This window comes from Phyllobates terribilis, unplaced genomic scaffold (assembly GCF_046119375.1).
Source record: "Phyllobates terribilis strain yellow unplaced genomic scaffold, ASM4611937v1 Scaffold_4__5_contigs__length_816908805, whole genome shotgun sequence".
Taxonomy (NCBI): domain Eukaryota; kingdom Metazoa; phylum Chordata; class Amphibia; order Anura; family Dendrobatidae; genus Phyllobates; species Phyllobates terribilis.
In genome coordinates, this window is record NW_027362764.1 from 497,101,266 (window position 1) to 497,129,216 (window position 27,951).

General features: G+C 43.3%; 1 protein-coding gene across 1 annotated transcript in view; it reads right to left on the reverse strand.

The window, feature by feature from the left end:
* Window positions 1-27,951, reverse strand: part of RANBP9 (RAN binding protein 9) — a 79,771-nt gene that overhangs the window by 19,173 nt on the left and 32,647 nt on the right. The window contains exons 2-6 of the mRNA XM_073678792.1: window positions 25,099-25,210; window positions 16,246-16,298; window positions 15,707-15,874; window positions 15,276-15,298; window positions 14,125-14,300 (exon numbers count right to left, since the gene is read on the reverse strand). Of these exons, the coding sequence (XP_073534893.1) occupies window positions 14,125-14,300; window positions 15,276-15,298; window positions 15,707-15,874; window positions 16,246-16,298; window positions 25,099-25,210 (532 nt within the window). The remainder of the gene's footprint in view (window positions 1-14,124; window positions 14,301-15,275; window positions 15,299-15,706; window positions 15,875-16,245; window positions 16,299-25,098; window positions 25,211-27,951) is intronic.

Genomic DNA, 27,951 nt, shown 5'->3' on the forward strand with positions numbered 1-27,951 from the left:
ATTTTGGAAACTAGACCACCCAAGGCACCTATCTAGATGCATAGTGAGCACTTGGAACCCTCAGGTGCTTCACAAATTGATTCATACAAATGAAAAAGTGTTTTTTTTTTCACTTTTTCATTGTTACGAATCAATTTGTGAAGCACCTGGGGGTTCCAAGTGCTCACTATGCATCTAGATAGGTGCCTTGGGGGGTCTAGTTTCCAAAATGGGGTCACTTGTGGGGGAGCTCCAATGTTTGGGCACACAGGGACTCTCTAAATGCAACATGGTGTCCTCTAACAAATTTAACGGAAAATCGGCTCAAATTGTTAGCGACACCATGTTGCGTTTGGAGAGCCGCTGTGTGCCCAAACATTGGAGCTCCCCCACAAGTGACCCCATTTTGGAAACTAGACCCCCCAAGGCACCTATCTAGATGCATTGTGAGCACTTGGAACACTCAGGTGCTTCACAAATTGATTCATAAAAATGAAAAAGTGTTTTTTTTTTTCACTTTTTCATTGTTACGAATCAATTTGTGAAGCACCTGGGGGTTCCAAGTGCTCACTATGCATCTAGAAAGGTGCCTTGGGGGGTCTAGTTTCCAAAATGGGGTCACTTGTGGGGGAGCTCCAAAGTTTGGGCACACATGGGCTCTCCAAACACAACATGGCGTCCGCTAATTATTCAAGCAAATTTTACAATCAAAAAGTCAAATAGCGCTCCTTCCCTTCCGAGCCCTGCCGTGCGCCCAAACAGTATTTTTTCCCCAAATATTGGGTATCTGCGTGCCCAGGGGAAATTGCACAACAAATTTTGGGGTCCATTTTTTCTTGTTACCCCTGTGAAAATAAAAAAAATTGGGTCTAAATTAACATTTTTGTGAAAAAAGTTAAATGTTCATTTTTTTCTTCCACATTCAAAAAATTCCTGTGAAGCACCTGAAGGGTTAATAAAGTTCTTGAATGTGGTTTTGAGCACCTTGAGGGGTGCAGTTTTTAGAATGGTGTCACTTTTGGGTATTTTCTGTCATAAAGACCTCTCAAAGTCACTTCAAATGTGATGTGGTCCCTAAAAAAATGGTTTTGTAAATTTTGTTGGAAAAATGAGAAATCGCTGGTCAACTTTTAACCCTTATAGCTCCCTAACAAAAAAAAATTTTGGTTCCAAAATTGTGCTGATGTAAAGTAGACATGTGGGAAATGTTATTTATTAACTCTTTTGTGTGACATATCGCTCTGATTTCAGGGCTTAAAAATTCAAATTTTGAAAATTGCAAAATTTTCAAAATTTTCGCCAAATTTCCGTTTTTTTCACAAATAAACGCAAGTGATATCGAAGAAATTTTTCCACAATCATGAAGTACAATATGTCACGAAAAAACAATCTCAGAATCAGGGGGATCCGTTGAAGCGTTCGAGAGTAATTACCTCATAAAGTGACAGTGGTCAGAATTGTAAAAATTGGCCCGGTCATTAACGTGCAAACCACCCGCGGGGCTTAAGGGGTTAAACAGTGATTCACGTTAGCGCAGATAAGCTTCTACATAAGCAATAGGACAGAAACAAGCACACTGCTTATGTCAATATTCACATGTAAACAGAAATGTGCAAGTCATCAGGGAATCCATCACCATCTTTGTGCTGGCAGATCTGAAAGCAATAGGGGCAATGAACCCTGATTCCAGGCCTGTGTCACTTATGGGGTTCCTTGCTGTAGTTTGGATAAATAACTGTGAGCTGATGCATCTCTGCTAGTCCTCTCAGTGAAGAACTTCTGTAAAGGCTATGGAGTCCTAGATACTCATGAGCTCCGGCTATGCTTGGCATCCCTCCATTCATTTACAGCTTTCTCCCTACACTGCACAGACAAAAAGCTGACAATCATCACCAGGGGCAGCGGCTTGAAGCTCATGAGTACAAAGGATGATACGGATACTCCATTTCTGTGTAATCGTGGTTAATGTGGATTCTTTAGGCTCTCCCTTACCGGAGCTCATTTTCCTCAGTATATACAGTGGGTAGGAAAAGTATTCAGACCCCTTTAAATTTTTCACTCTTTGTTTCATTGCAGCCATTTGGTAAATTCTAAAAAGTTCATTTTTTTCTCATTAAAGTACACTCTGCACCCCATCTTGACTGAAAAAAACCCCCAGAAATGTAGAATTTTTAGCAAATTTATTAAAAAAGAAAAACTGAAATATCACATGGTCATAAGTATTCAGACCCTTTGCTCAGTATTGAGTAGAAGCACCCTTTTGACCTAGTACAGCCATGAGTCTTCTTGGGAATGATGCAACGAGTTTTTCATACCTGGATTTGGGGATCCTCTGCCATTTTTCCTTGCAGATCCTCTCCAGTTCCATCAGGCTGGATGGTGAACGTTGGTGGACAGCCATTTTCAGGTCTCTCCAGAGATGCTCAATTGGGTTTAGATCAGGGCTCTGGCTGCGCCAGTCAAGAATGAAGAATGGTCACAGAGTTGTTTTGAAGCCACTCCTTTGTTATTTTAGCTGTGTGCTTAGGGTCATTGTGTTGTTGGAAGGTGAACCTTCAGCCAAGTCTGAGGTCCAGAGCACTCTGGAAGAGGTTTTCATCCAGGATATCTCTGTACTTGGCCGCATTCATGGTCCTTCAATAGCAACCAGTCGTCCTGTCCCTGCAGCTCAAAAACACCCCTATAGCATGATGCTGCCACCACCATGTTTCACTGTTAGGATTGTATTGGGCAGGTGATGAGCAGTGCCTGGTTTTCTCCACACATACCGCTTAGAATTATCACCAAAAAGTTCTATCTTCGTCTTATCAGAACAGAGAATCTTATTTCTGATAGTCTGGGAGTCCTTCATGTGTTTTTGAGCAAACTCTATGCGGGCTTTCATATGTCTTGCACTGAGGAGAGGCTTCCGTCAGGCCACTCTGCCATAAAGGCGCCCACTGGTGGAGGGCTGCAGTGATAGTTGACTTTGTGGAACTTTCTCCCATCTCCCTACTGCATCTGTGGAGCTCAGCTACAGTGATCTTGGGGTTCTTCTTTACCTCTCTCACCAAGGCTCTTCTCCCACGATTGCTCAGTTTGGCTGGACTGTCAGGTCTAGGAAGACTTCTGGTGGTCCCAAACTTCTTCCCTTTAAAGATTATAGAGGCCACTGTGCTCTTAGGAACCTCGAGTAATGCAGAAATTCCTTTGTAACCTTGGCCAGATCTGTGCCTTGCCACAACTCTGTCTCTGAGCTCCTTGGGCAGTTCCTTTGAGCTCAGGATTCTCATTTGGTCTAACATGCACTGAGCTGAGGTCTTATATATACCCAGGTGTGTGCCTTTCTAAATCAAGTCCTATCAGTTTAATAAAAACACAGCTGGACTCCAATGAAGGAGTAGAACCATCTCAAGGAGGATCACAAGGAAATGGACAGCATGTGACTTAAATATGAGTGTCTGCGCAAAGGGTCTGAATACTTATGACCATGTGATATTTCAGTTTTTCTTTTTTAATACATTTGCAAAAATTTCTACATTTCTGTTTTTTTTCAGTCAAGATGGGGTGCAGAGTAGAGATGAGCGTTGTTCTACTCGAACTGTTCGCCAATCTCAAATTCGAGCTGTTTTGGGCGGTGTTCGAGCCGTTCGGCGAACACGAACGATTTGAGAAAAATTCGGCTGTTCGAGGTTATGTTCGATAACTGTTCGTGCACCAAAATCATAACTGGATTTTTTCTCAGTAATGATGAAAATTAATGTTAATACGCAGTTTGAGTGTACAGCGGGGTGGGGGGAGGGGCAGGGGATGGATCTCTGCAGGAATAATGAAGATCTCCATTTTTTTTTCTCTTTCCCGCATTTGCAGTGGGGAGGTGCAGTCTGTCAGCCTATCAGCAGCGCACACACGGAGCGAACTGCTGTTTTTCACACAAGCAAGGGCATGTGTCATTGGCAGTGTATGTCACATGTCCTTGCCCTATAAGACCAAGCCATTTTCCCCGTCGCCACCATTTTCTCACTGCTGCAGCTGCGTGTTAGACGGCACCGCTGTTGCTGTGTGCGCTATACCTTGTTAATTTCAAGCCAATTTTCGCACAAATCTACAGATAGCTTGGGAGTAGGGAATAGTTGTGATTGCAGTCCTTTTAAGGACTAGGTTACAGCATTTCCTACGACTTTTATCAGGCAGGTCTGTGCTCTTAAATAGATAGGTTGTGGGAGTAAAGACTAATTGTAATTGCAGTCCTTTTCAGGACTAGGTTACATCAGTTCCTATCAGTTTTTGCCAGGCAGGTCTGTGCCAGTGCTGTGCAAGTTTTTTTCACAGCATTTGGCTGAATCTAGCAAAGCTAATCCTTTTTGGCCTATTGCAGAGTGTGTTAGTCAGTGGAGTAGCCTATCTGTGTTGCAAGATATACCACCTGTGTATAGAATACCAATTTTTTTACTGCACCTAGTGAAGTAAAATCTTTTGGGCATAGCATCATTCTATTAGTCCATCTATACTGACCTCCATCAGGTTGCAAATTAAAAATATTTTTTTTCTGCATCTAGCTCTGAAAAAATATTTGGCCTTCTAGCAGTGTGTGGGACTTGTTCTATTAATCCATCTATACAGACCTCCATCAGGTTGCAAACTGAATATAATTTTTTTCTGCATCTACCTCTGAAAAAATATTTGGGCTTCTAGCAGTGTGTGGGACTTGTTCTATTAGTCCATCTATACTGACCTCCATCAGGTTGCAAACTGAATATAATTTTTTTCTGCATCTAGCTCTGAAAAAATATTTGGGCTTCTAGCAGTGTGTGGGACTTTCTCTATTAGTCCATCTATACTGACCTCCATCAGGTTGCAAATCAAAAATAATTTTTATCTGCATCTACCTCTGAAAAAATATTTGGGCTTCTAGCTGTGTGTGGGACTTGTTCTATTAATCCATCTATACAGACCTCCATCAGGTTGCAAACTGAATATATTTTTTTTCTGCATCTAGCTCTGAAAAAATATTTGGCCTTCTAGCAGTGTGTGGGACTTTCTCTATTAGTCCATCTATACTGACCTCCATCAGGTTGCAAACTGAATATATTTTTTTTCTGCATCTACCTCTGAAAAAATATTTGGCCTTCTAGCAGTGTGTGGGACTTTCTCTATTAGTCCATCTATACTGACCTCCATCAGGTTGCAAACTGAATATATTTTTTTTCTGCATCTACCTCTGAAAAAATATTTGGCCTTCTAGCAGTGTGTGGGACTTTCTCTATTAGTCCATCTATACTGACCTCCATCAGGTTGCAAACTGAATATAATTTTTTTCTGCATCTAGCTCTGAAAAAATATTTGGCCTTCTAGCAGTGTGTGGGACTTTCTCTATTAGTCCATCTATACTGACCTCCATCAGGTTGCAAACTGAATATATTTTTTTTTCTGCATCTACCTCTGAAAAAATATTTGGGCTTCTAGCTGTGTGTGGGACTTGTTCTATTAGTCCATCTATACTGACCTCCATCAGGTTGCAAACTGAATATAATTTTTTTATGCATCTAGCTCTGAAAAAATATTTGGCCTTCTAGCTGTGTGTGGGACTTGTTCTATTAGTCCATCTATACTGACCTCCATCAGGTTGCAAATCGAATATAATTTTTTTCTGCATCTAACCCAGCCAATAGTTTTGGCCTAATACCACAGTTTGGCCACTCAGCTCTGCTCGGTTCCCATCCATTGTTTTTTTGTGCAAACAACTCCAGAGTTGTGAATTAGTTAACCACCAAAATGAGTGGAAAAAGGCCTGCTGCTGGTGGAAAGGGGAATAGGCGTGTTGGGAAGGGGAAAAAAGGTTGTGTCCGTGGGGTAGGTGTTAAAGCAACAGTAACATCTGCAGAAGAAAGACCATCTTCCAGCCAAACTAAAATGTCTACTTCTTTTAGCGGACAATGTGATAAGATCCCTTTCTTACGGCCACGCCAATCGCTACAAATTCCAGATGAGGCACAAAAACAGCAGGTGCTTCAACGGATATCAAGTGCTCCTTTAAGTGGGCTCTCCTCCACATCAACTTCAACATCACAAATACTCCAGTCCTCAAAGGTGTCATCCCAATCGCACTTGCTTCCTCACAGCTCCCAAATCTCCAGCTGCCCGTCTGAGTATGAGGTAGAACAGATGGTTGAGTCTGCAGAGCTGTTTACTCATACTATAGCCTGGGAATCAGAGGTCGACTCCAGCGCTTCTGTGAATCCAGACGAGGAAATGATCTGCACTGATGCCCAGAATCTTTATGAGTCGGATCCAGGACCAGACGCAGAAGGTTCTGACCATAATGTAGACCCTCATTCCCAAACTGTAACTCCTGTTGGTGGAGACAATGAGGAAGACGATGATGAGACTCAAATACCTGATTGGAGCGACAACTTTAGTTTTTAATCAGGGCAGGAACAGGTTGGCTCTGAGGACGACGGGTGTGATAACGCACAGGATGATGATGATGAGGTTGGAGATCCCACTTACTGTCAACCCACAGTCAGCCAAGAGATGAGGTCAGCAGAGGAGGTGGAGGAAGATGCTAGTGACGACGAGGTCAGGTTGCGCCTTCCTGGACAGAGACGTAGTACTGGAAGCACGTCAACAACTGCATCCTCAAACACAACTCTGCCTCTCACCACAAGTCGTGGTGGCTCTTCAGGTCGCATGGGTGCTAAGCCTTGCATAGCCTGGGCATTTTTTCAGATCGATAAAGATGACCCAACTCGTGTTATCTGTAACATTTGTCAGCAAAAGCTAAGTAGAGGCCAAAAAATACATAGTTTGAGTACTTCATGCATGAACCGGCACATGGACATGAAGCATAAGTTGCAGTGGGAAGCTCAGTGTGCTACAATGCGGCCTAGCCGGCCGGGCCAACCACCGTCTGCCATATCTTGTGCATCCGCGGCCTCTTCATCCTCTGTGACTGGGGGGACAGCAGTCACACCTGTTTTGGGGCGCAGACCTGCCACCTCTTTACCCGCAACAGCCAGCGTGATTGGCAGGTCATCATTTTCTTTGGAGGTGGTAACACCAGCTGGTGTTGAGCGCTGTCAGACATCGATAGCACCACCTTTGGATCAAGGCAACCTAACATGTCCGCCTGCATCTTCCTCACAGACCGGCAGTTTGCCGGGGACACCCTTATCAACCCCGTCTAAGCACAATAGCCAGCCCTCGGTCCCTCAGATGTGGACAAGTAAAAGACCATTTCCTCCTAGCCATGAGAAAGCTAAGAGGTTGAATTTCACCATCTGCAAGCTCTTGGCTACAGAAATGCTGCCTTTCCGCCTGGTGGACACAGAGGATTTTCAAGACGTTATGTCCGTCGCAGTGCCCCAGTACCAGATGCCCAGTCGGCACTACTTCTCAAAGAAAGGTGTGCCTGCGCTCCACCAGCATGTCGCACACAACATCACCGCTTCTTTGAGAAACTCTGTGTGTGACAGGGTGCATTTCACCACAGACACTTGGACGAGTAGGCATGGACAGGGGCGTTACATGTCGCTGACTGGGCACTGGGTAACTATGGTGACAGCAGGACAAGGGGCTGCTGTCCAAGTCTTGCCGTCCCCACGAGTTGTGCGTCAATCCTCTTTATGTCAAAGTTCCTCCACTGCTTCTGCCTCCTCAACCTCCTCTCGGTCTTCCACCTGCACCCAAAGCCTGTCTGGTCATGCCACAAGCTTTCTAACTGCGCAGAAGGGATCCTGCACACCTCCTTACTATGCTGGCAGTAGGGCTCAACGTCATCAGGCGGTTTTTACTTTGAAATGTCTGGGAAATGTGAGTCACACAGCTGAGGAGTTGTGGTCAGCTCTGGAGAACCAATTTCATGAATGGTTGTCTCCACTGGACCTGAAACCAGGGAAAGCAGTGTGCGACAATGCTGCAAACCTAGGTGCGGCCCTTCGCCGGGGCAATGTCACACACGTGCCTTGTATGGCTCACGTGTTGAACCTGGTTGTCCAGCAATTTTTAGCCTACTATCCCAGACTAGATGGCCTTCTGCAGAGGGCACGGTCGCTGTGTGCTCACTTCCGCCGTTCGCATCCCGCAGCTCAGCGACTTGCATCTCTACAGAAGTCGTTGGGCCTGCCACTTCACCGGCTAAAATGCGATGTGCCTACCCGGTGGAATTCAACTCTGCACATGTTGCAGCGACTGTGGCAGCACCGAGAAGCCCTGGTGCAATATGTTCTGACGTATAGCCTGGGCCAACGAGATCCAGAGGTGGGGCAAATCACGCTGGAGGAGTGGTCTCAGATCAGGGACCTATGCACCCTTCTGCACAGTTTTGAAATGGCGACGAAGATGTTTAGTGCTGACGATGCCATGATCAGCATAACTATTCCGGTGATTTACATGCTGGAGCACATGTTAAACAGAATTCGGAGTCAGGTGGTGGCACAAGAGGAGGTGGAGGAAGTAGAGGAGGAGGAGTTGTATGCGGAAGGGCTAACATCTGCAAGGTCCAGACGGTCGGCAGCACCAAGGCGGCAGGCATGTGAGGGTGGGGGAGATGGTTTTACCAGGGCGCATGGTAGCAGCCAAACTAGTGAGGAAGGTGCAGGAGCCCAGGAAGAAGTGGAGGACGAACTGATGGAAGACTCATCAGATGAGGGAGACCTTGATCACATTTCTGTTGTGCGAGGTTGGGGGGAGAGGACAGAGGAAGGAAGCATGATTGTTACCTCGCCACCAACACAACAGGGACTTGGTGCTCCTGGATGCGCAACACACATGAGTGCCTTCTTGCTGCACTACCTGCAACATGACCCTCGAATTGTGAGAATTAGAAATAATCCTGACTACTGGGTTGCCACACTGTTAGATCCCCGGTACAAAAGTAAATTTGCAGAAATTATTCCTGCCATAGAAAGGGATGCACGCATGCAGGAGTATCAGCAGAGACTGTTGCAGAATCTTACATGTGCTTTTCCACAAAACACCAGTGGTGCACGTAGTGAATCTCACAGTTCCACCTTGCCAACCATGGGACCGTCAAGTGTTCAGCACTCAAACCGTAACAGAACCACAGTATCTGCTGGTAACATCAATTTTGCGGAATCATTTCACCACTTTTTTAGCCCATCCTTTGCAAGGCCACAGGAGACAAGAAATCTGACACATAGTCAACGCCTAGAGACGATGGTACAGGAGTATCTCCAAGTAAACATTGAAGCCATGACTGTGTCACTGGACCCTTGCTCTTTTTGGGCTTCCAATCTGGATAAATGGCCGGAGCTAGCCACTTACGCCTTGGAGATCTTGTCATGCCCCGCAGCCAGCGTTCTGTCTGAACGTGTGTTCAGCGCTGCTGGTGGTGTGCTGACAGATAAGCGCACGCGGCTCTCCACTGATAATGTAGACAGACTCACGTTCATAAAGATGAACAAATCATGGATCCGAAACGACTTTTCTACCCCTGTGTCATCCTGGGGAGAGTAAAAGCTTGATGATTGGTTAAAATCACCCTACCAACCGTTTTAAGCTTTCAAATTACTAATCATGTTTATCTGTATCTTGGCTGGAAAATAATTTGGGCTTTGTAGCAGTGTGCAGCACTGATCCTATTAGGCCATCTATACTAAGCTCCACCAGATTTAAAATTAATAATAATTTTTAGCTGCATCTAGCCCGGAAAATAATTTTGGGGCTCCGAGATGCGCAAGACACATAAGTGCCTTCTTGCTGCACTACCTGCAACATGACCCTCATTGTCAGAATTCGAAGTAATCATGACTACTGGGTTACCACACTCTTAGATCCCCCAAACTTTTCGATCAACCTTTTCATTTTAATAAAGACCAAAAAAATTGTCATTTTTGAAATTATAAGCATTAGCAGGTTATTAGAAACTGAAATCAAACAGTTTTCAACTCAAAACTTTATTCTAGGCGATGTTACATTTTCACATAGGACCCCTTGTTCGAAAGGAGCTTCTGAACTCTCTCGTCCATTGAATTTGTCAGGTTTTGGATGGTTTCTGCTTCAATTGTTTTGCATGAGGACAGAATACCCTCCCAGAGCTGTTGCTTAGATGTGAACTGCCTCCCGCCATCATAGACACTCCTTTTGATGATGCTGCAGAGGTTCTGAATGGGGTAGAGGTCAGGGGAGCATGGGGGTCACACCATAAGTTTGTCCCCTTTTATGCCCATATCAGCCAGAGATGCAGATGTTTTATGTGCAGCATGAGATGGTGCATTATCATGCAAAAAAATGATCTTGCTGTGAAATACACGGTTCTTCTTCTTGAACCATGGCAGGAAGTGCTGTTTGAGAAAATCCACATACATTATGGAGTTCATCTTTAGCGCCTTCAGGGATCCTAAAGGGGCCGACAATCTCTCTCCCCATGATTCCAGCCCAAAACATTACTCCACCTCCTCCTTGTTGGCGCTGTAGCCGTGTTTGCGTGGGGTGTCCATCAACCAGCCATCCTCCACTTCATCCATGTGGACCATCGAGCGCTGCACGGCACTCATCCGTGAACAAAACAGTTTTGAAATCAGTCTTCATGTAATGTTTAGCCCACTGGAGCCGTTTCTGCTTGTGTGAAGTGGATAGAGGAGGTCGACAGGATGGCGTATGCACAGCTGCAAACCTCTGAAGGACCCTGCATCTTGTTGTTCGGGGGATGTTGGAGGCACCAGCAGCTTCAAAAACTTGTCTGCTGCTATGACAAGGCTTTTTTGCCGCTGCTCTTTTAACCTGACGTAATTGCCTGTAGGAAAGAGTCCTCAATTTGCCCTTATCAGCACGCACACGTGTGTACTGTGAATCAGCTACATACTTCTTGATTGCCAAGACACTTCATCCTGATCATCGCACAATGTTGATTGTAGTCATGCCTTGACCTAAACACTCCACAATTTGTTGCTTCTCAGCAGCCGACACATCCTTTTTCTTTCCCATTTTGGCAGAAAATGTAGGCTGCTTAATAATGTGAGAGAGCCTTCTTAAGTAGTCTTGCCTTTCATTGGACACACCTGCCAAACTAATTAGCACAGGTGTCTGCAATTGCTTACAGTGATATAAAGAGCCCTGACACACATCACCATCAATGAGTTTAACTGACAAACAAACAAATTCTTCCCTTATCACCGCTAAACACTTTTTGCATAATAATTTGGAACACAGTGTACATGTGCTTTTCCACAAAACACCAGTGGTTCACGTAGTGAATCTTACAGTTCTAACTTGCCAACCGTGGTCTGTATGGAGTTGTTCAATAAAGGGCCCAAAATTAAGATAACATAGATGGGAGAGGTCTCTATGAATAGGAATTCCTAAGTATTTGATACCCTGTGAGGGCCAGGCAAAGGGAAAGTTGGACTGGATGGAATCCTATATGGATTTGGGGAGGGAGACATCGAGGGCCTCAGACTTCGCTGCATTGATTTTAAAATTTGACCATGTAACAAAGTGATCTATTTCAGCCATAACAGCATGGATGGATATATGTGATTGAGTGATATATACTAGGACATCATCAGCAAATAGAGAGCACTTGTACTCGGTGCCTCCCACCTCAATCCACCTAATATTGGGGTTATGGCGAATTGATGAGAGCAGGTGCTCCGTCACTAGGATGTATAAGAGAGGGGACAGAGGACATCCCTGCCTTGTCCCATTGGGGATTGTGAAAGGTGATGAAAATGTTCTGATGCACCCCCTGGGCCTTGGGACACCCGGAGCCGGACCCTTTTTGGTGGATGCTGGTGGTTGTAGTCTTCGTGGCGGCGACCCGGTTCCGTGGCTCAGGGTGGTCAAACCAGTGGCGGAACTATTTATGTGGTTTTGATGTTTAAATGTCCGACTACGCCACCCGTGGATTGCGGTCAGAGTGAACCGCCGCTGCAGGGCAGACCACTGAGGCTGGTGTTGTGGGTGCAGCAGAGCGTAGCATAACTCCCCACGGGAGGAGTATAGCCTCAGGGCAGTGTATGCGGAGGATGGGGGTGATGGTGCAGGGCAGCAGCAGTAACGACACGGAGTCAGTGATGCAGTCCAGGGCCTTTACTCACAGTTCTTATTATCCAGACCACGTCTGCAGGTAACGGCTGCCCACGTCGTACTGTGCTCACCGGGTGAGGGGCTCAGACAACTCCCAGATAACTTTGGAGCGCTTCACAGGACCCCCTTTGTGTGTCCTTTGTCTGGCCTTTCTTACCAACCCTTCTGTCCGGCTGCCTCGGGCCTCCTCTTGGTAAACTTGGCGCCAGTTTCCCTGACCCTATGTGGTGCCTTCCTAGCGGGTGTAGCGAGGGGCTGCGCCACATAAAATGTCACAGCCTCCGGTTTCTAGCTGAGGGTCGTTTCCTGCCTCCACTAGTTTCGGGGACCGGTCTCCCCCTTTGGCCTGACCCCTCCACGCAGGTGGATTCGGGCGTGCGGTGGCGACACGCCCGTCCGCACCCCTGGGATCCCTTCATTCCTCGTTCCTGGAGCCTTCTCCGCTCCTCTTCCTTCCTTCTCCCTCTTCCAGGCCTGGGCCTCTGTTACTAGGCCCGCCTCCGGAGCAGAGCTCATGCAGAGCCCCTGCTCCCTGCCACTTCTGCTCAGACTTCTCTGCACTGAACTAAGATGGTGCCCACCTTTTATACTCCCTTCTCAATGCACCCAGGAACTGCTTCCTCCCTGCTCCTGCACTACAGGGTTCCCCTTCCTCAGTGTTCTCTCCCCCCACTCCAGCCAGGGACAGGGACTGTCGTGCCCATCTCAGAGGCATATTGGTCGCCCTGACCCACGGCAATGTGGTGTAATGCATGCAGGTGTCGGGTCCTGATCCACACTCCATCCTTACCTGAGAGTGAGATATCACACCTCTGGGTGAGGTGCAATACCTCTGTAGCAACCGAGCCCTCAGGGTGCTACAGTTCCATTTATCTTCAGCCTAGGTGACGTATTGTGATACAGGGCCGTGATTTTGGCTATAAAAGGGTCCCCTAGACCCCTACCCCAAGCTTTTTAAGAGAATCATATATGGCGTGCCAGGAGACTCTATGGAATGCTTTCTCAGCATCCAACGAGAGTATCTAATTACTAATTTTTAACTGCATCTAGCCCAGGAAATACTTTGTGCCTAGTAGCAGTGTGTGCTAGTCAGCGGATTATCCCGGCTGTTAAGCAAGCTACACCACCTGTAGTTTGGACACTTAATTTTTTCAAAGGAAATGCTTCGGGACCACGGGATACTCAGTGAAGAGCATCAGGAGGCACCCCAAGGCATAGGGGCTGGGACTGGCAGTAGGATGCCTTGCGGTGGACAGCCGAGCTCGATCCTTATAAAAGCTTTTTAACTGCAGCAGCTTTAGTGGACGCTACTGGAGCTGGAATTACGCGGCTGCTGGCATGAGACTTGCCCTCCAATAGATCCTTGTAAATGGATTTAAAGTGTATTCATTCAAATTAGAGAGACAATTTAAATTAAAAAGCTTAGAGGTGCCTCCACCACAGGGGGGCTCGCTCGACCCACCAGCGGACAGGCACCAGTATTGGGAGAGGGGGGCTGGCCGTCAGGGTTCACCGCGGCTCTGGCACAAACCCGGCGACACGGAGGTGGCAAGGGCAGGAGCGGACTGAACGTGTCGGCTTCTCACTTTTTGGATTTTAGAAGGGCATGACATGCCTATATCTGTGTCTCCCCCTCCTTTTACTCCTCCACCTCTTTTCTTTTCGCATGACTATATGTACTTGTCACTTTTCCATGTGTTAGTTGTGTCTTCTGAGCAGTTTGTCAGCTTTTGGACACCTTTGAAGGTGTTTTCTATGTGTTTCTATGTGTTTTTGTTTGCCTGCCATTGGTTTTAACGGTGTTCGAAGGTGTTCGACGAAGAGTTCGGCGAACACACGGGTGTTCGACGAACCGAACCGAACTCGAACACTACGGGGGTGGCTCAACACTAGTGCAGAGTGTACATTAATGAGAAAAAAAATGAACTTTTTAGAATTTACCAAATGGCTGCAATGAAACAAAGAGTGAAAAATGTAAAGGGGTCTGAATACTTTTCTGCACCCACTGTATAATCTTAGACAAGACAGACCACTTATGCCTACATTAATGTACATTAGGGTGACATAAATTCACTAATGAGAGCAAATAAAAAAAGGAAGTCCTAAAAATCTCCTTACCTCTGTATTATAGACTGCCAATCTCCAGCAACAGGGAACCTCTCAATCTGTGCCTGGATTTTAGTTCTCCACTCTCTAATGTAGTCTTCTATGTCAAAGACAAAAGGACTCTGTCCAAAATTTGCATCCACCACTTCTCCTGGAGTCTGAAGTCCAACTGTTGGGTACAAGTTGGGCTGAACACAAAGACAAAATTCTATTAGATCTGGGAACCATATTTCACTCTTCAAATTCCATTTCATTTAGCAGCTTATCAATATAACTCCAGACATACTAAAGGAAAACGCAGGGTGACTAGGTGATGTGGCCACTCAACACAAAGGGACAAGAGTCAAAGGCAAAGGGGGAGGTTAATATGGCAGTGGCTACAATGGTAATAAGACACTAATTAACTGGTAATACTTCGTTATGCCAATAAATACAAGACCTACAGCAAAAAGAGAAAGAATACTCGACACTATCTTCAACTATGGGAGTGGAGAAATAAAGCAGCCAGACGACTAATGTTTCGCCTTCAAAAACACTTCTACGGATCTACAATGCCGACCAGTAGAAGCATTTTTGAATGCGAAACGGCTGTCGTCTGACTGCACTCTGCAAAGTTCCCAACCTGCCTGTATTTAACAGAATGCAATAAAGAATTAAATTTTGTTTGACTACATCTTTGTCACAAGCACAAGGGCCATGTTCATTGTTAGGAAAGATCTGAAATATTAGGGTAATTGTGTGCTGAAAGGGTCAAAGGACACACTGGGGCACATTTAGGTTGTGACGTAGATATGGTGCTGTATGTAGCGCCATATTATTACAGCTCCTGCCAACTGTATTTTGAATGTCTGACTAATTTGATGGCTCACAGTTTGGCGACATGGTCTATTTTTTTGCAATTGTATGCCAAATTCAATAACCTGTCAGGACTGTACCAGACAATGTGCATTTGTATAAATTTGTAAGCCATTTTGGTTGATACTTACATTATTTTTCCAGGTAATTACATGGTGCCAACATATTCTGCAGCACTAGAGATTTGCTCAAAAGGAATAAAACTACTACTCAAAAAAAGTAGAAAAGATACTTTATAACAAAGCGAAATTCATGAGTATTATCCGCTCGTCTACACGATAAAAGAACTTTACTAGAATAAGACTTACCGGAAGATCTGTGAACGCAATTCCTGTTAAGGGGAAAAAAGAAGAAGTAAAAATAAATGAGATTAGTAAGAAATGTTCTTTTATAGGACATATTAGTACCACAACAACAATGACTTTCACAAAAATATTTTGCAAATCTAAAAAAAAAAAAAAAAAGGAAAAAGAATCCTCCTTTGTGACTACTCTGATATATAAATACCACCACCCTCTAAGTAGCCAATGGCCGAAGCAGTTCCTCAAGAGTGTAGAAGTGTCTGCTGAATGCACACATCTTTACATTCAAAGAATAAGGGATTGGATGGTGGAATAATGAGAGTATTCTTGCTGTAAGACTGACATTAGCAATCACTGAATAGACTCCATTCACAAGCCTCCGCACTACTATATCCGGAATCCCCCGGCACAGAGCACAGGAATATCGGCTTATTTACCTAGGCTGTGGCCATTTTTAGTATAGAAGCATGTATTATCAATTAGGTTAACACAGCACCCGATGACATCGCCAGTTGTAAAAGTCGGCCCATAAGGTTGGCCAGTTCCAGAAGAGCAAAATGAATGTCCGTCATCTCCATGATATCCATAAGAATGCTTATCCCAACCTTTTTGTCGCCAAAGTGAAAAGCAAAAAGAAAGAAAGAAGAAAAAAAATATTACTACACGGGTTAAATTAATATTTCCCAATATCAGTGATGATTTATTGGAATAATAATAATATTATTAAGTAGTGGATGATGCATCTCAGTTCCGTCATATCTGTATACTCTGTACTTCATTATTATGGTAGTGGATCCTACAAAACAGCACTACGTGAAAGGGGTAATGCTCCTATGGGGTGACAAGGATGGGAAGTCAATTGCTTGAAGAACTTTAGAAGTATATATTGTAAGTAAATCTATGAACTCATAATTTTACCCCCTACGTCATCTCTTATCTCTCACAACACATACATACATACTGATCAAGCACGTACCTGGGAGTCTGTTCAGGTTGACGCCCTGTGTGGATAGGCCAATGCCCATATAGCTGTAATAGAGGAATTGAAAATAAATAAAAAGGTTCATTTTTACTAAATTAGTACAATATTCCAAGCCATTAAACAAGTAATGAGGACAAGCCTTTAAAAACTCTCAAAGTGGTCAACGGTAAAGATTTCCTTTAAAGGAATTGTCCAATACAAGAGAATAAAAACTAGGGCACGGATGGACTTAAAATAAAAAATGGTGGCATACTTGCTTTTCCAGCGCCCCCTTGGGTCCACTGCAGGCCGCTCCATAGGTATCTGCCATCGCCGGGAGCAATGCCTGACTGTTTTGAGTGCAAAGGACCGCTGCAGACTGTGATTAGCAGTAGTGGTCAAGTGATTAAAAGAGCACGTCAACAGCTGTTTCTCTAAATGTGTTTTGAATTTCGACCTCGCTTTCTCTTCCACAGCGGCCGACACTAGATCTAAGTGAGCACGGGAAGGCGAGCATGCTACCATTTTTATTTTAAGCCTATAAATGTTTCAAAACATTTTTTCTCTATATCAGACAACTCCTGTAAAGACATGATACATAAAAGAAGTAGATGCTGCATAATGTCAGTAAAGTGGCGTGACGGCAACAAGATTTTGGAAATACTAATTATACTTAACTTTGAGGAACAGAATAATGTCGGGTGATGAGGTTACAAATTGCAATTTTCGAGTCTTCTCATGTGTGCAACCTTCAATACAGCTAAAATAAAACTTTGCAAATAGTCTAAAAGAAAACTATCCTGGTGTTGCGCCCCCTAAGCTCACATGCACACCTTCAGTTATTATACCCACAGTGTGTAGTCATGTGCTACTTTGCTCCATCTGTCATATCTACGTACAGAAGTGGGGACAGATAGAGTGGAGTATTGTCGGGAGTGTCGGGAGAGTGGCGCATCCTGATGTAACCTCTGGGGCATCTGGGTTCAGCAGGTCACAACGCTTAATTCAGGGGTGGGGAACCCCACAGGCCAGTGGGCCGTTTACTGCCCTCGACCTTTTATTGGGCCCCTGGGCAGATTCCTTCGGTCAGCAGCTGTATTCTGACGGCCGTCAGCCCTTTAATTTCGTCTTGCGCTGTGAAAATGCACACGCAGTGTTCATTACTGAATGCTGAGGCACGTGCAAAGATTACATCCGGATACCAGTGACAGCGTCAGGACGTACTTGAGGGTGGAGTTAGAGTGTGACTTGTGCAGCCCCTGTAGGATGGTATAAATATCCAAATGGCCCTTGGCAGAAATAAGGTTCCCCACTCCTGGCTTAATTAATTGCTGGTCCTCCTTGGAGCCAGTTTGTCTATTACCTTGAATTGGAGTGGATTTACTGTCGTTCAGTGCTGAAGGAGTTAAAGACCCTTTCCCTTCTGGCTGTGAACTTTTACCTTGAGTACTCAGCTGCAGCACCTTGTGACCACTCCCTTCCACTATATAAACCCACTCCTAGCTTCATCCCTTGCCGGTTATAGATCTTCTATACAGGTCACTTTGAAGGATCCTGTCTCTGGATAACCTGTGGTGTTCGTTCCTGTTGCAGCAGTGAAATTTCTGATTGGAGAAGCTGAGGAGTGCTATTTGTTGCATCTTTACCTACCTATTTTTCTTACCTTCCTCATGTTGTGGTATTGTAGTAGTGGGACAAGTGTCTCGCTGGGACACGCATTAGTCAGGGTGAGTTCAGGGCCAGCAAGGGCCTAGTCACGTGTTCGCGTACGGGAGGGTGGGGGTTAAGGAGATCTTGGACTGATGAGCTGTGATGGTTTGGCACCAGACATGGCGTTTACCTTGGAGGTCTAAAAGTTACATTTTGGTCTCATCTGACCACAGCACCTTCCTCCACACATTTGGAGAGTCTCCCACATGTCTTTGGCAAACGCAAAAAGACCCTCACAATTTGGTGTGTGTAAGTAAAGGCTTTTTTCTACTCACTTTTCCATAAAAGGCCATCTCCATGGAGTGTACGGCTTATTATGGTGGTATGGACAGATACTCAGATACTCCAGTCTCTGCTTTGGAACTCTGCAGCTCCTTCATGGTCACCCTTGGTCTCTGTGCTGCCTCTCTGATTAATGCCCTCCTTGCCCGGGCTGAGAGTCTTGGCAGGGTTGTTGTGGTACCATGTTTTTTCCATTTGAGGATAATGGATTTGATGGTAATCTGGGGGATCATCAGAGATTGGGATATTTTTTTTATTTTTAATAACCCAATCCTGACTTGTATTCCTCAACACCTTTGTCCCTGATTTGTTTGGAGATCTCCTTGGTCTTCATGGTGTTGTTTGGTTAGTGGTGCCTCTTGCTTAATGCTGTTGTGGCCTTTCAGAAAAGGTGTGTATATACCGACAGACCATGTGACACTTCGATTGTACACAGGTGGACTTCCTTTCACTAAGCATGTGACTTATGAAGGCAATTGCTTGCACCAGAATTTTTTAAGGCTTCATCGCAATTTTTAGTTATTTGTTTCCATAAATTTAGTTTATGCCTATATTTTTCTCACTTCACCAACTTAAGCCTATTTAGTGCTGACGCATCACACACAAATCGGATTACAAAAATATTTAAAACATAGGTTGTAATGTGACAAAATAGGTAAAAAGTCAAGGGGAGGGGGGATTACCTTCACATGCCACTGTAGGTCTTCTATATATAAAACTGTAGGAGTGAGTCAATCATGGCTATTTTTTGCACAGCAGCTTCATTCTTTAATTTTATTTTAGATGCAGTACAACAATTAAATAAAAATATTGTATACATGCACCTCCCCTTTAATGCAAAAGGACATCAATATCCTAGTACTTACACACTTTAGAGCCAGGGTTGGTTAGCATTAAAAGGGTTTCCAACGTTTTATTTTAAAAACTACTCACAGCCATCAATACTGATGACATACCACCCATTTGATCTCCGCCATTGCAGTACGGAATTCTGAGTCCTCCCAGCTTCACCAGGGACATCCTGTATACCCCATGTCACCACTGCAAGCAATCACTGGCCTCAGCAGTCCCTATACCTACTATACAGTGACTAAAGCACTGAGGAAACTTTTGGAACAGCACTAATCCAGTTATGAACAAAATACACAGATATCAATTGTGTATTACGGTCAGACAATTACACATTTTACTGCTCCCTAATTGTAATCTGTGTCAATTAATAGAAGTAAAACTGAACATTTACAAAGAATGTGACTACGTTCAGCCCCAGTACAGTAGACTTATCTAGAGGAATGCAGCAAGGTCATTCTATCAGGGTGACAGTGCAATTCTGCTTCTGCCTTCTAGTGATAGGCATACAGTACATTGCCTTCATCACCTGCAGCGCCTCTACACAGAAGTAAGCCTACGTGCTGGAGAATACAGTATATAACCACACAAGCATCATTTCTACTGGCTTCTTCAACAGGATTTAGAGCAGAGATCAAAATTGTACATATACACACACACAGTAATGTGCAAACGTTTTAGGCAGGTGTGCAAAAATGCAGCAAAGTAAGAATGTTTATTTTTTAAGCAATCGTTGTGGATTTTGTTTACTGATTAAAAAAAAAAACTATTATTTGATGTGACCACCTCTTTGAAAGTGTATTCAGATGCTGCTTTGAAAGCAAACCGTTTTTGAAGGAACTTGGGAGGGAGGTTGTTCCAAACATTTTGGACAACTAATCACAGATCTTCTGTGGATGGAGGCTTGTCCAAATCCTTCAGTCTCTTGATGTAACCCCAAACAGACTTGATGAGGTTGAGATCAGAGCTCTGTGTGGCCATCTCATCGCTTACAGGACTCCTTGTTCATCTTTATGCGGGAAATAGTTCTTACTGACACTAGCTGTATGTTTAGGGTTGTTGTCCAGCTGCAGAATAAATTTGGAGCCAGACAACTCACTGATGGTATTGCAATATAGATCAATATCTATCTGTATTTCTCAGCATCGAGGACACCATGAAATGGGCAATGTTGAGCACTGTAGGCCCAGTGGTCAGCCAAGTAAACTTTGTGCAGCAGATGAAAGACACATCATGCTTACCATTGAAAGTCGGGAGATGTCCAGCAGTGCCCATCAGTTCAGAACTGGCAGTAACCAGCGAGGTTCAGCTAGAACAAACTGCTGTTTGGAGAAGTCTGGCCAGAAGTAGTCTACATAGAAGAATTGCAGCCAAAACTTTTTCGACAGAGAAACAAGGCAACTGACTAAACAATACACAAAAACATAGGAACTGGGGTGCAGAAAATTAACAGCAAGTGCTCTGGATTGAGGAGACAAAATTTGAAATATTTGACTGTAAGAGAAGTCACTGTTTGTTGAAGGGTTGGTAAGCAGTACAATAATAAATGTCTGCTCCTTGCAAGTGTTGGGATGCAGTTGAACAAATAGAGATGGAGATTTGGTCAAGACTAATGGTGTCCTTAATGCTAACAAATACAAGCAGATACTAATCTATCATGCAATACCATCAGAGAGGGGTCTGATTGGTTCCAAATGTATTCGGCATCAGGACAACGATTCCAAATATACAGCCAAAATATTTAAGAACAATATTCAGCATAAAGAACAAGAAGTCCGAAAATTGATAATATGACCCGCACAGAGCCCTGATCTCCACATTGAGTATGCGTGGGTTTACATGAAGAGACAGAAGGATTTGCATAAGTCTAAATCCACAGAAGATCTGTGGTTAGTTCCCGAAAATGTTTGGAATAACATGCCTGCTGAGTTCCTTCAATAACAGTGTGCATGTGTACTCAGAAGATTTAATGCATTGATGCTATTTTAAAAGAAAAGGGTGGTCACACCGAAAGTTTATTTGAGTTAGATCTCTCTTACACTTTGTTATTTGATAAAAATAAACAATGAACACACTTTTGAAGGCATTCTAAATTTGCAGCAATTTTTCCTAAAACTTAAATTTTGAGACTGACACAAATGTTGGTTTCCATAAAGATTGCTGCATTCTGATTGAGAAGATTCCATTCTTACCTAATCAGTGCTTAGAGTCATCACACTTTCTGTGTTTTTGTTTGTCCACCTGCTTTTTGAGGATTGACCAAAGGTTCGCAATGGGATTGAAATCTGGGGAGTTTCATGGTCATGGACCCAAAGTATCAATATTTTGCTAATCGAGCCACTTAATTATCACTTTTGCATTGTGACATGGAGCTCCAACATGCTGGAAAAAGAAATTGTTCATCACCAAATTGCTCCTGGATTGTTGTAAGAAGTTGCTCAAGAAGAATGTTTAGATGCCTTTCTTTATTCATGACAGTGTCCTTAGGCAAAATTGTGAGTAAACCCACTCCCTTGGATGATACCCCACACATGATTGGTCTCAGGATGCTTTACAGTTGATATGACAAAGGACTTATGGTAGCTCTCACCTTTTCTTCTCCGAACAATCATTCTTCCAAATGTCCCAAATAATAGGGGGCCTCAACAGAGAAAATAACTTTTCACCTGTGCTGCAGTCAAATTCTTGTACTTCCTGCACAATGTTAGTTAGTCCTTGATCCTTTTTTTTGTAAAGAAGTGGCTTCTTTGCTGCCCCTCTTGTGACCAGTCCAGCCCCCAAAAACCTTAATTTCACTGAGCATGCATTTGCACTTACACCTGCCTGCTGCCATTCATGAGCAAGCTCTGCATTGGTGTTGAACTGATCCCATAGCTGAATTCCTCTTTAAGAGACAGTCCAGGCAATTGCTGGGATTTCTTGGGTACCCTGAAGCCTTCTTTGCAGCAACTGAACCTCTCTTTTTCAATTTTCTGATTATCCGATAAATGGTTAATTTAGGTGCAAGCAGCAATGTCCTTGCCTATCAAGCTGTTTTGATGTAAAGTAATGATGACTCCACGTGTTTCATATGAGGTAACCATTTAACAGAAGACAATGATTTCAAGCACCACACGCCGTTTAAAAGAACCAGTCTGCTCTTATAAAATTCAATCAGCATTACCGAGTGATATCTGCTTTCTTCTCCTTGTTAACACTTTCTCCTGAGCGAATGAGAAAATCACCAAAATGATGTCAGCCTGTCATTTTGTGGCAGGGCTGAAATTAAGCGGAAATCGGGTTTCTGGGATTAAGTTAATTTTCAGAGAAAAAAATTACTGTAAATTTTGCAATTCATTTGATCACTCTTCATAAGAATCTAGAGTTAATGCACATTGCGGTTATAAAAACGGAAGCAGCAAACTTGTGAAAACCAAAATTTATCTCAATCTCAAAATGACAATTTTTGTTTCTTTTACCTACTTATATAGCACTATCATATTCCACTGACCCCCTTGTAGCTCACAAATGTAAATTCCCAATCAGTATCTCTGGAGAAAACTGATGCAAACACAGGCACAACTCTTTACAAATGTGGTCTTTGGTGGGATTTGAAACTATAACTCCAGTATTCGATCTCCTCAAAAAATGTATACACACAATACTAATAAATTAAAAGAAAATATATATATATATGCACACACAATGAATATTGTGCTGTAACAGTAGAGCCCCAAGCCTTTCCATTCTTCTCTTACTTTTTTGTTTCTTCAGCCAAATAACCTTGGTTTGTTTTTTTTCTATCTCAAATTTGGGCGTCTTTCCTTTAAGGTCTCTATATGGAAAACCCCGGAGCTTTGCTTCATATCCTATTGTTCTCCACTGACCCTAGATACGAGAGTTTGTTATGTTTTCAGCAGTCATAACTGACGGCTATGCCTGTAGTTTTCTACTGTACTGTGTACTGGTCGTATACATGATATTCTTTATTTTGTCTTATCTTTTCTCCTTATACATGTTATGTTTTTGTGTTAGTTTTTTTCCTTGCATACTTATTTTAAATGCAATAAGTATATACTCACCTGTCACTATTTTTTGGACCCTCCACACCTCTACCAACCACACTATTATTAATGCAATTTCGGTTTCCAGTATTTATTACATAGTCAAAAAAAAACACTCTCAAACGGGGGATGAAAGCTGGCTGGTCAAAGGAATTTGTAAAATTACAATGATTCAAACACATGAGGGAGAATTTCTTATGAAGACAGTATAGATATTAGGTGCAGTAGTACTCACAGAATGTACAAAACTCCATTCTCAACTGTAAGCCGCAAAAAAGGGTGAGGGGATATAATTTAACGTGTGATGTACATACAAGGAACATGTCCCTCATGTCACTGATTGGCAGGGATCGCATGCAGCAAATGCAAATTTAAGACCCCGAAAAAATAAGTCTGTCAATAACCAACGCCTCCTTCCAAGTAGGTGACATTTTTAACAGAAACAATAATGGTCTCCTGTCATTTAAAAAAACATATGAGAACAAATAGAGATAAGTCAATGGCGGAACAGAATGGTGAAAAAAAAAAAAACTTTACAGAAGAAAAATTCATGGAGTTTTTTTTTTTTAATTATTATTATTAAAAAGGATCTCTCAGCAGAACATTTCCTATCCACATTTACTATTAGGGCGCATGCGGACTAGGCTGGTACTTAAAAGGCGCTGTACCCCTATTGTCAGGATATGGGATAAGTTATTACTCTCATATGGTCTGACGGCTAAACACCCACACTGATACTCAGAACGGGGCTCTGCAGGGAACCATCTGAACGGAGCACACTTCCATTCTATTCAGGAGGGGTTCAGTAGAGCGCCATTCTCAGGACTGGTGAAAGTCATAAAGGTGAGACCCTGAACAATGAATCAGTTATCCTGTGTACTATTGATAAAGGGTATATTATATACTTGTTACAACCCACTTGAAAGAAAATTTGTCACCAGGTTTATGCTTCACATTCCCTCTGTAGCATATGTAGGGATAGAGACCATGACTATAGTGATCTGTCACTTTCTGGACTCCTTACTGTAGTTATGATAATATCACTGTTGTTTCTGTCAGTCCTTTTAACTCCATCACACCACTGACAGCTTTCTGCCTGCACTGTGCATAGGCAGAATGCTGCCAATCATAAGTGGGGACAGAATAGCAAGAGCTCATGAATATTGAAGACTAAATAGCAAGAGTTCAACACAGAGGACTACAAGAGCTGCTACAGATAATACTAAGTTTTACCAAAACTACAGCAAGAAGTCCAGTAAGTGACCCAGTGTTAAAATCATAGTTTCTGCCCCTAAATTAAGCTGTTCTCATCCGTTGCTGGTTCTTTGGCTTCATGTCTGCTGCTTGCCTTAGATTTTACCATTTTTGACTGTCCTCAGCTCTATGAGCCAATCGCGCCATCATGCATTCACTCGTGATGAATAATGAGGGCAGGTGGCATGGACATGTGTTCAAATAGCTGCAAGAGGAACATTTGTGGTTCTAGTGGCAACAATAAGGGGCCTGGAGAAATTTGGAGGGAGGTTAATGAGCCATCTGCCATGCACAGTGCACCTGATGTGCTACGCAGCCTACTAAAGCAGTGGACAATGCAAGTAGACCTGTTCTACGCTCAAGGCAGAAAGGTAAGCTGTCTGAAAGGAAGAACAGAGCGGCATACTGCAGATACTGGTCCTTCTGGTATTAGCCGAATTGGGCAGACTGGCACTTGACACATAGGTGTCACATATGGGCATCTCCCTATTGGGACCTCATATGAGCTAGAGCAGCTCCCATTCCATTGGATTCAATCCATCCATGCATTGCATCACGTCAATAGCTGCCATACACGGCCACATTTGTCAAGGCAAAATCATCAGATTGTATGGCAGCGCCAGCATGAAATAGGTTGTCTGTAATAAACCATTTTCTTTAACACAATGGTTCCTATTCCTAGAAGGATTTCCATTTTAAACCAGAACATATACAGGTACATACTACTTACCCATCTCTCCCTTTACTTATAATCTTCACTTCAAAATAGTATATGCCACATGCTGCTGGAATAGGATGTGTAGCCCGCACGGAGGCAGCATCTCGAGAGGTTTTTCCATGTCCTGCGCAGAGATAAAAACAAAATCATTGCTATTACGGTAACAACTTTATTATTTGCCATGTTAAAATATATTACGAGTTGAGCAATAAGATTTAAAGGTAGGGCTGTGGAGTCGGTACGCCAAACCTCCGACTCCTCAATTTCCATGACTCCGACTCCCTCATACATGGCTCCTGTTTAAGTGATAAATTTACTGTAGCACAGATCTCAGCTAAAAGTCTAGACCCTTAGATCAGGAATAGGACAGACATTTATAGGACATTTCATAACTTTCCCAAATTCTTATGAAAAAATATTCCCCCCAAACAGCATTGAACTACTGTATCCAATTTATTATATATTTTAGGAGTCGGTCCATATATACCGACTCCACCAAAATGGGCTCAGACTCCTACACATCAATCTTCTAAAACAAGCAGAGATCCTGAATGATCATGCCTATATGTTTACACCACATCAATCCTACATCTAGTAATTCACAAGTCCTTCATTTGGATTTTGGGGTACATGACGAAAGCTCCTAGAGAACTATGATATTGGCTTTGAACTTTACCATATGTGCGCACCTTCAGTTGAGGAGAGTTTAAACGTGCTCTCAATGAGAAGTAAAGAATAAGGGTTAATTTACATAGACTGATCAGCGGCACTAAATGACAAGCCGATCAGTAAACCTTTACAGATCCGTGGTTATTTAATAGCCTGTTTACACAAGCAGACCACAATAAGCGTCCGTTCACATGGACTGATCAAAGGCATTTAACCACTCATCGGTAAAACTTTACTGATCGGCGGTCATTTAATAAACTGTTTACACAGACAGACCGAAGTAAGTAATGTGCACAGGACAGTGTAATGAATTGCAATGGATCTCGGCAGGACCCATTTACACATGACAATGCACCACCGAGAACGATGATCTTTTGCGCTCAACAAAAGATCAGTTAGCCTAATGAACGAGAGTTCTGCTCAATAATCAGGTGATCGGCAGCCTGTTTACAAGATAATCGAGAAACATGCGTTCTGCCAATCAACTTTGGTGACAACGTATCTCCTGTGAGAAAAAAGGATGTTATAATCCAACAAGCTTGATCCTTCCTTCTCCTGATATCTTCCATCCGGGAACAGGCGGCAGACTCCCAAACACTTAAAATAGTGGTCTGGTTCCCTATCATTTCTATAAACATCTTTGCTCATTTTAAAAGGCACATTCAGACGACCCTGTCCGTTTTTGAAAATGCCGAAAGCAGATCCCTTAAAAAGCAAATGGTTTCCATGTGCCATTGATATTTAATGGAGCACGATACACTGACTGGTTGATTATGATTATTACATTATTGAGTTCAACGGACACAAATATCCATAGTAAAACAAAGTTAATTATTAAGTCTATAGGTTCATGCACTGTCTGTATTTACAAAAAGGAGACTATTTCATGTACTGAGTCTAACCAGAGACACATGTACATTTCATAGATTCAGGGCATCCTGCTAAAAGTAAGGTTGTGACATGTAAAAACAGCTAAATCTAGCCTGGAACGCCTCCGATTATGTGGGACTGCAGGCTGTCAGGGGTAGTGTACCAGGAATTGGTCATTCCTAGCTCAGGGTTGTGCAATAGTCAATCCTAGCTGAAACATTCACCTTGTGTTACCAGACTCAAACACAAGTACAAAGTGTCAATTTACAGTGTAGAAGGAGGAACAGATGCTGGGAGCAAGTTGTTTCTATGTATCAGTGAGTCAAAGAATGTAATCAGTCATTTCCATGCTTTATACAGACTACAGAATCTACATAGCTCGCTCTTCTAACTGCATGAGACAAGGCTGGAGTCTACAAGAGCAGCGACCATCTTGGATTGTTCAGGAAAATTCAGCTGCGTTCTGAAACTAGTTACTGAGGAAAAAGTGCTTAAAAGGGGTTTTAGGACATTAAAAATGGTGAAAAGTGCAAAGATGCCTCTGCCTTTTTACAAAATCCACAGTGGTCTTTGTCACAGTGGATTTTGTGTTACTGATGGTCCTCTTGGCAAAGACCTCATTTAGTAGTCTGTCAACTCGTACCTATTAAAGCCTCTGGTGCTATTCACATGTCCGTGGGTTGCTTCTTTTGCGGACCGTGTCTCAGCAAAAAAATCATGGAGACGTGACCATTTTTAATCCGACTTATGGCTCAAAATCAACCATACAAGCAAGTCTATGGGTCCAGATAGCACACAGATGAATCATTAGTGTAAAGTCTGTGCGCTATCCATGATTAACACTGTAATGTATAGGGGAAGCTTTGCGATTACATCCACCATTCATCTATTATCTATCTATATAAAATCACTGATGAAACGTTGATTCAAAACCCTGATGAACAACGGTCTGGGTTTTTATGTGCGATAAATATTATAAATGTTTGAATGAAGCCTAAAAGAGGGCCATGTATAAATATCAATGGCTTACAATGGTGGGTGTCGATCATGGCTGTCCTACACCAATTCCTGTTGTCACATTGTTTGCGAGACTAATCTCTGGCCACAAAAGATGACATGATGTAGAATTGGTGCAAATAGATTCACGAGAGCCCTGAGAAACACCTCTTACCTGACAGAATCTGCGTCTCTTCACTTGATTAGCCAGACTGCCATGACACACATGTGATGGTGCGCCAGGCCAACTAATCAAAAGAAGAGCTGAGTATGCAGTCAGCGAACAGGCAGTTCTTAGCCTCCCAACCAGCGACCACAGATTACTGATGT